General features: G+C 31.6%; 1 protein-coding gene across 1 annotated transcript; it reads left to right on the forward strand.

Annotated features, from left to right (window-relative positions):
* Nucleotides 1–5,584: 5,584 nt before the first annotated feature.
* Nucleotides 5,585–8,246, forward strand: LOC109170206 (probable E3 ubiquitin-protein ligase ARI2). Its single transcript, XM_019319207.1, has 6 exons — nt 5,585–5,821; nt 6,316–6,348; nt 6,439–6,718; nt 6,817–7,297; nt 7,384–7,935; nt 8,035–8,246. Exons 1-6 carry the CDS (start codon nt 5,696–5,698, stop codon nt 8,162–8,164), a joined length of 1,602 nt encoding a protein of 533 aa, XP_019174752.1. The 5' UTR covers nt 5,585–5,695; the 3' UTR covers nt 8,165–8,246.
* The last annotated feature ends 241 nt before the right edge of the window (nt 8,247–8,487 follow it).

The following is an 8,487-nucleotide window of genomic DNA, read 5'->3' on the forward strand; positions in this document are numbered from 1 at the left end:
GCTAAACCTTTGCTCACTGCACACAAGGAACCCCCTCTCACTTTGAGAGGTAGCTCCCACATTGCCGCTGGGTAACCAAACCATTCATGACCATACTTCACCTTGCATTGTGGATCCTAATTCAAAAGTAACATTCATATTGTGTATTTGTAATTAACAAATTATGTACATATAAATAATAGGTTAATTTATATGTACTTACAATCGTTATATGCAAGGTGGACACGGTTCTATGTTCATAATTACTGAACTATATATTCATAATTATAAAGCTATATATTCATAATTTTTGAACTTCATATTCATAATTATTGAACTCTATATTCACAATTACAGAACTCTATATTCATAATTACTGAATTATATGTTCATAATTATAAAGTTATATATTCATAATTTTTGAACTTCATACAATTATTAAATCTCTATATTCATAATTACAGAACTATATATTCATAATTATGTTCACAACTTTATGTTCATAATTATAGAACTATATGTTCATAATTTTTAAACTATATTCTCATAATTATGAACAGTTTTAGAAGTCTACCTTACAAGGTGGAGACGGTTCCACATCATAATTTGCCATGTACTTGGTATATAATTTGAATGCATTATGGACCATGGTCCATAATGCAATATGAAGCCTAGTATATGGTATAACAATTGTACCCTTGAGTCATGGGCCATAACCCGACTTTATTGGGCCATTTTGCCCCCTGCTGCAGCCCAAACTGACTAACAGGCTTCGTTAAAGTGGATGAAAACAAAAACAACAAAATTTTAAGGCATATATGGGCCTTGAACTCAAAGCCCAACAAGGAACAAAATAGTGAGCTTAGAAAAAATGTATTTGCAATCATGTGAAGAAAGTTGAATATATTATGCCGTGGAATCGTGTTCACCGAGAATGGTGAACACAAGTCAAAACGACGTCGTTTTTAGGCAAAAAAAAAAAAAAATCGCGGATGTGGAGTTAACGGCGCGTTACTGATCAAATTATGAATTTTCTGTTATAAGATTATGAATTTTATGAAAATTCATAATCTCATAACAGAAAATTCATAATCGCATAACAGAAAATTCATAATCTCACAACTGAAAATTCATAATCTCATAACAGAAAATTCATAATCTTATAACAGAAAATTCATAATCTCATGGTTCCAAAGTGAATGTGTAGGCATGGTTCCAAAGTGAATGTGCAGACATGGATTCATAATTTATGAATGTCCGTGATTTCGGACGGGAATATGTAGGCATGGTTCCAAAGTGAATATGCATGCATGAATTCATAATTTATGAATGTCCGAAACTCCGAAATTATGAATGTAATGAAAATTCATAATCTCATAACAGAAAATTCATAATCGCATAACAGAAAATTCATAATCTCATAACTGAAAATTCATAATCTCATAACAGAAAATTCATAATCTCATAACAGAAAATTCATAATCTCATGGTTCCAAAGTGAATGTGTAGGCATGGTTCCAAAGTGAATGTGTAGGCAGTCACGTAATTAATTAAAAGAAAAAAAAAAAAAAAAAAAAAAAAGATAACGGTGCACTAACACCGTTGGAACCGTGTTCACCATGAATGGTGAACACGGTTCCATGGCATAACGTCTGAGAAAGTTGTTCAAAAAGTAACAATTTAACTTATTTAAAACACAATTTCAAAAAAAAAAAAAAAAAAAAAAAAAACTTATTTAAAACACTCGCACGATAGCGCGTGTGCCTTATAAATAAAAGCGATTCTTTAATGTAAAATAGTATAAATAAAGTATACTTTATATATATATATATATATATATATATATATATATATATTAGTACCACTGACTCTGTTATAATGCAGTATCTAGCTCGAATCCACAACACCCATATGAAATAACAACTTAATGGCACTAGACCACAAGGTCATAGACAAGGTATGCTTTATACTATTTTATGAGACATTCATATTTTATACTAAATTGGATAAATTTTATGAGACATTCATACTATTTTTTAGAAATTTGTGAGACTTTATCATCATTCATTAACACATGACCATTTTTACATTGTTCTCAATAGGTTGAATCTCAAATTCTAAGGACTCTCCACGCTTCGGCCCGACAAAATTTGTGGGAGTTAATATTAACTTGTTTATACTTTTCGAAACGTGTATCTCACGTACACTTGAAAGTTAATTATTTCAAAAAAAAAATGCAGGTTTCACATTCTCATAACAAAATAATATATTCAAAATACTAAGAAGTTAAATTATTCTACCAAATCTTTTACTTTTCAAGAAAGAAACTTTTGTTTTGCTTTTGGTTATATGACTATTTTTCAAATATTTTCAGTGCAATATTTTGAACAATTAATAAACAAATTGTTAATATAACTCCAAAATCAGAGTAATTTGAATTCTAACAAGTTGGTATTAACTTTTTTTTTTTTTTTTTTTTTTGAGGAAGTTGGTATTAACTTGGTTCTATTTTTGGGACATGTATACCACGTGCTCTTGAAAGTTAATTCTTTCACCAATCATGTAGGTTCCACATTCAAATAAAAAAAAAAAAGTTAAATTATTATAGGAAAAATGACACTTTTTCCCCCTAAGTTATATACTTATAGCACTTTTTCCCCCTTAATTATTTAAGTGGCTCTTTTTCCCCCTGAAATGTTAAATGGACATATTTACCCTTAAAATAAATATTTCATTTATTTTTATTCTCCAACAAATTATTACTATAATTTGGTTCAAACCAAACAGATACTATAGCAACCAAACCAAAATATTCCAATTACAATTTATAATCAAAACGCGATATTTAGAGTTTATTAAAATCGCGAACCGGAATGACCGGTTCATGTTCCGAACTGAAAAAATAAAATACATTAATTGTTGAATTTAGACTATTTTAAAATAAAAAATAAAATTTTAAAATAAAGACGGTTCAAAATCGCGAATTGGATCCGGAACCGCCAGTTCACGGTTCATGATCCAGTTTTTTATTCTTAAATTTAATAAATTGAAATCCAAATATTGAGTTCTAGATCTGAATCATAACTGAAAACTTTTAATTCGATTGCTATAGTGTCTAGTTCAGTTCGAACCGAACCGTGGTAATCGCTACATATACGCAATAATTTGTTGGAAAAGTAAAATAAATAAAATGTTTACTTTAAGGGTAGAAATGTCAATTTAATATATTTGGGAGAAAAACCACCACTTTTAAAATAATTGAGGGATAAAAAGTGCTATAAGTATATAACTTAGGGGGAAAAAGTGTCATTTTCCTATTATTATATTGACATTTTTAATTTTTAATAAATCAAAATTCAGTTCCGCTTGTGGTAACTATATTTACAACAAAAAATAGGAATCTATTTCTGTTTTGCAATTTTCAACAACTCTCTCGATGCATACAATGTAATTCATGTTTTACATTATATTATTCATAGTTTGTTTTAATATACTCATTTTTTTTTATATAAAAATGGCGTGACAAATAAGTACAAAGAGCCAATATCGCCCCAAATTCACAATCTTTTATATAAGGAAATAATTTAGTGTCATTAAACCACAAGGTCTTTGACACAAATTACAAAATCAAAGTAATATGAACTTTAACAATTTGATATTAACTTGTTTCTACTTTTCAGAATGTGCACTTAAGTTAATTCTTTCACCAATCATGTAGGCTCCACATTTTCATAATTAAAATAATATATTATAAATAATAATAAGTTAAATTATTATATATCAATACTTAATTTCGGCCGTTTCGCTTTTGGTAACTATATTTACAAAAAAAAAAAAAAAAAAAAAAAAAAAAAAGCAATTTTCCTGGTTTATTTTAGTGTAGTCATTTGTTGAAATTATATATCCATCAATATATTAGGCTTGTTTGATTATTGGCTGATTCATCATTTTCAATCAATATATTGGGCTTGTTTGACTATTGACTGATTCATCATTTTCAACTGTTTTCACTACGTCAAAACACTAAAAAAACAGTTTAATACTTCAAACTATCAAGTTTCTACACGCTGCAAATAGCAGCATTTTGCCATTATATTTTAAAGAAAGATCTTTCTATAACTTTAAGACTTGTCCATCTCCCCATTAATTTCAAAGAGAAGCAATGCTTCTCTTATATAGAGGAGCTCAAGAGCTACTCTTTTCTGAGTTACTGATGTGGGATCAAAAATAATCCTGCATCAGTAACTCCCCTTTGTTTTTTATTTTATTTTATTTTTATTTTATATATAATAGAATTTTGTTCCTTATTATTATTATTATTATTATTATTATTATTATTATTATTATTATTTATTTTGTCTTATTATTATAAGTTGTATTTTATTATTACATAATGATAGTATTAATATTAATAATAACATGAATGTCCTTATATGTCTTTGTTACATGTTAACCACTAATAGACTAATAGTAAACATTTAATTTTATCAAACATCTATTTACAAATTGCTAATGAAATCCACTGGTCAAACTCGTTAACACAATCCTTTATCTATTAACCGGTAACATAATCTGCTAACCATTGATTGCCAACAAGGCCATTATCTAACAAGTTGATATTAACTTGTTTTCATTCTAAAAAATATGTATACTAGTGCAATTGACCGTTTATCTTTCACCAATCATACAGTTTTTGCTTGGTTTGAATAAAAAAAAAAATGATAAGTTAAATTCTTCTACCAACATTTCTCGGTTCTCAAGAAAAAGATCATCTTTCATTTTTGGTAACCAAAAATAGGAATCCATTTCCATTTCACATTCTTCAACATCTCTCATGGTATAGAACATAAAATATAACGTAAAACACGGCTTTTGTTATTAGAAACCGCGTTTTGCGTTATACTTTTGATAATATAATATATCATATTATACGACTCTTTTTTAAATATATAATTATTTTCAGCGTAATAATTTAAAATAACTAATTAATGAACAAATTGCTAATGTAAGTATATAATCAAAATAATTTGAACTCCCGCAAAAGGAAAAAAAAAAAATACTACTTCCTTTTCAACGAGTGGACATTTCCACACTAATTTGCAAATTGTAAATATTAATTAAGGGATCTTCCCAAAATTATCAAAAATCCAGAGGCAACAATATTAAAAATAATAAAATCCTACTATTTTAGTCCTAGAAATTATGTGCACTGTGAATACTAGTTTAGGTCATGTATTTATCATTAGTATATTATATACATAAAAGTACATAATATGTAAATTATATTTTATACGTACATAATATGATAGACATGTAATATATTAATTGAATTTATATAAATATGCTACTAAATTACTAATAATAAGTTAATTGTATATACACAAGATAAAACCTATATATATAAGGATTCAATAAAAGCAGAGGCGGCTTCGAGTAGGATTCGTAGGTTCGTACGAAGCGTTCCCAGTTCCAATGCAATTCGGAAAAATCTATATTACCCCGCCGCCAACGCTTCAGCGACTATATAGCTCTTCGCCGGTAACGAGAAATCAGAAAACCTCAGAAATATAGTAAAAAAATCGGAGAGTTTTTGGTGAATGTGTTTTATTTTTACGGTGCATATATATATATATATACAGATATCGCGATCACTGACACCCTCCCTAAGCTGCGTTTTTAATATTCCTTTCAACGTGGTTTTCCCATATATTCTGCAATGGAGGACGTGTATGGGAGCAGCGACGAGGAATACTGCGATCAAGTTTACAACGACGACGACAGTGATTACGATGGTCTCTATTTCGACAAGGATTGTGACGGCACCAGAGCTCCGTCATGCAAGGTATCTCAGAATTCTGGATTTTTTTTTTCTTCTGATTATTTGTTTTTGTCACCCCTTTCTGGGAATTGAGTTGTGTCGAAATTGAGCTTCGTGTTGAATTTCATTGTATCTGTATGTGATCAAATTTGCAGTCTTTTTGTTGTTTTTTAATTACTTCATGGTGTCATTTTGTAGTGTGTGTCTTTATGGTTAGATTTGTTGTTTCTGCGGCCACGATCCCTTGAATTTCCATAGGAGATGTAATTACAAAGCCCATTATATTCAATGTATATATCTGACTTTTGAGATAAAGTGAGAACAACAATCGAAAACAATGGTAGAAAATAGGCCTGTCAAATTTTCATTCATTTACAATGTTTAGTGCTTGTAGCACAATAACTGCTAAAACCAGAAAGTGGATCATTTGAATTATTATATGGGAATTTGCAAGGGAGATTTTGGTAGTATATGTTGAATTATTGTGTTCATTGATGTATTTGTTATATTCGTTGCAGATAATCACTAAAGACTCTCTGTTGGCTGCACAGGTACTATATACTTCTAAGGTGTTTAAATTTTGTTAATTTGATTTGATTTGATTTGATCAGTCGGGTTAGTGATATGTGCTAATTTTGCAGAAAGAGGACTTGCAGAGATTAATGGATTTGCTATCAATTAAGGAATATCATGCACGCACCTTACTTATTCATTACTGTTGGGATGTTGACAAGGTCTTTACGGTGTTTGTGGAGAAAGGGAAGGAAAGGCTATATGCTGATGCTGGTTTAACAATAGAATGCAAAGATGATGGTTCGTTATCTGAGTCCACCGCTGAGATGACATGTGAAATCTGCTTTGATGATATTCCTGCTGCAAAGACAACTATAATGGATTGTGGCCATTCTTTTTGCAACGATTGTAAGGATTTAATTTCAACTATTGGATTTAGAAGGCTATATTCTTTAAGTTCTGTTGAGTCGGTTAAAGTTGATATGATTTTGAATTGTTTGGTGTAGGTTGGACAGAGCATTTCATAGTGCAAATAAATGAGGGTCATAGTAAACGCATCAAATGCATGGCATACAAGTGCAATGCAATTTGCGATGAAGGGAAGATTAGAGACCTAGTTAGAGCTCGGGATCAGGAATTGGCAGAGAAATTCGATCATTTTCTTTTGGAGTCGTATATCGATGATAACAAGCAGGTGAAATGGTGCCCGAGCACACCACATTGTGGGAATGCAATCCGTCTCGAGTGTGATGAATGTTGCGAGGTTGAATGTGCGTGTGGTCTACAATTCTGTTTCGGTTGCTCATCCGAAACACACTCGCCTTGTTCGTGCCTGATGTGGGAGATGTGGATGAAGAAATGCGGTGAAGATTCGGGCTCAGTCGATTGGCTTACAGCCAACACAAAGTATTGCCCGAAATGCAGTAAGCCCGTGGAGAAAAGCGGAGGGTGCAACCTCGTTCAATGCATATGTGGACAGCCGTTTTGGTGAGTACTAATATAATTCCGATTTGTTGGTTTATTTCTTTATCACTCGTTAAATGGGCTCGTTTAATTTTCTTCGTTTCGTTTAGTTGGCTTTGTGGTGGTGCTACTGGTATCAATCATACGTGGGAAAGTATCGAGGGTCACACTTGTGGGAGATTCAAAGAATCTCATGAGGACAAGAAAGTTTTTGATTCGAGAAAGCAGATGTTCCGCTACTCTCATTACTACAGCCGTTACAAAGCTCACTCCGATTCTCTCAAGGCTGAAGCAAGTATGAAGCAAAAGTTACAGGAAAAGGTTTTGAATCTCGAACTGAAAGGTTTGGCATCGAAAGACTTTGGCTGGGTGACAAATGGATTTTACAGGCTCTCCCACTCGAGACGGCTTCTCTCCTATTCCTATGCATTTGCTTATTACATGTTTGGCGATGAACTCTACGACAACGATATGACCCAACGAGAAAAGGACATCAAACAGGACCTTTTCGAGGACCAGCAACAGCAGCTCGAGACAAACATCGAGAGGCTCTCGATGTGTCTGGATGAGAAGTTTGATGATTTCCCCGAAGATAAGGTTGTCCAGATGAAAATGAAGATTGTCACTCTCTCGGGAGTCATTGATAACTTCTGCACACAACTGTAAGATCCCCGGCCTCCCCGGCCCTCTTCTGTTCTGTTTTTAAACAAGTACTGCTAATGTTTTTTCATTTATGTGATGAATATAATGTTGGTTTGCAGGTATGATTGCATTGAAAGCGATTTACTGATTCATCTTCAGTCCAACCATAACGTAGCTCCCTATAGCTCACGCGGCGCACTGAAGGCATCAGAACTTGAAGACTCCTTTTTAACAAGTGTCACTCTTTAACTGCAGATTTTGTTAAACTTTGTCTCTGCAGATTATAAGCAAGGAAAATGGTAGGCTTCACAAGATCGATGAATATCCTGAGTAGTAATATGCATAGTGGACCAAATTATGTAGTTACTAGCTAGTGGATAATTTGATAAACAGTATTTTTCAATGACAGTTAATTTTTTAGAGTTAATTGCATTTTTTGTTATAGATTTATAGGTGGTAGTCCAAGTCTTTTTTTTTTTTTTTTTTTTAATCGAAATATTGCCATTTGATCCTAGTATTATTCTAACATGATCATTTTTGCTTTTCCATTAATAAAATCATTGAAATGCCTT

Source organism: Ipomoea nil, unplaced genomic scaffold (assembly GCF_001879475.1).
Source record: "Ipomoea nil cultivar Tokyo-kokei standard unplaced genomic scaffold, Asagao_1.1 scaffold3321, whole genome shotgun sequence".
NCBI classification, from domain to species: domain Eukaryota; kingdom Viridiplantae; phylum Streptophyta; class Magnoliopsida; order Solanales; family Convolvulaceae; genus Ipomoea; species Ipomoea nil.

Bases quoted from the DNA above. Each gene is read 5' to 3' on its own strand.
- LOC109170206 (XM_019319207.1), top strand. From the start codon at position 5,696: ATGGAGGACGTGTATGGGAGCAGCGACGAGGAATACTGCGATCAAGTT. The intron at 7,298-7,383 runs GTGAGTACTAAT...CGTTTCGTTTAG, and splicing joins ATATGTGGACAGCCGTTTTG to TTGGCTTTGTGGTGGTGCTA. The intron at 7,936-8,034 runs GTAAGATCCCCG...GTTGGTTTGCAG, and splicing joins GATAACTTCTGCACACAACT to GTATGATTGCATTGAAAGCG.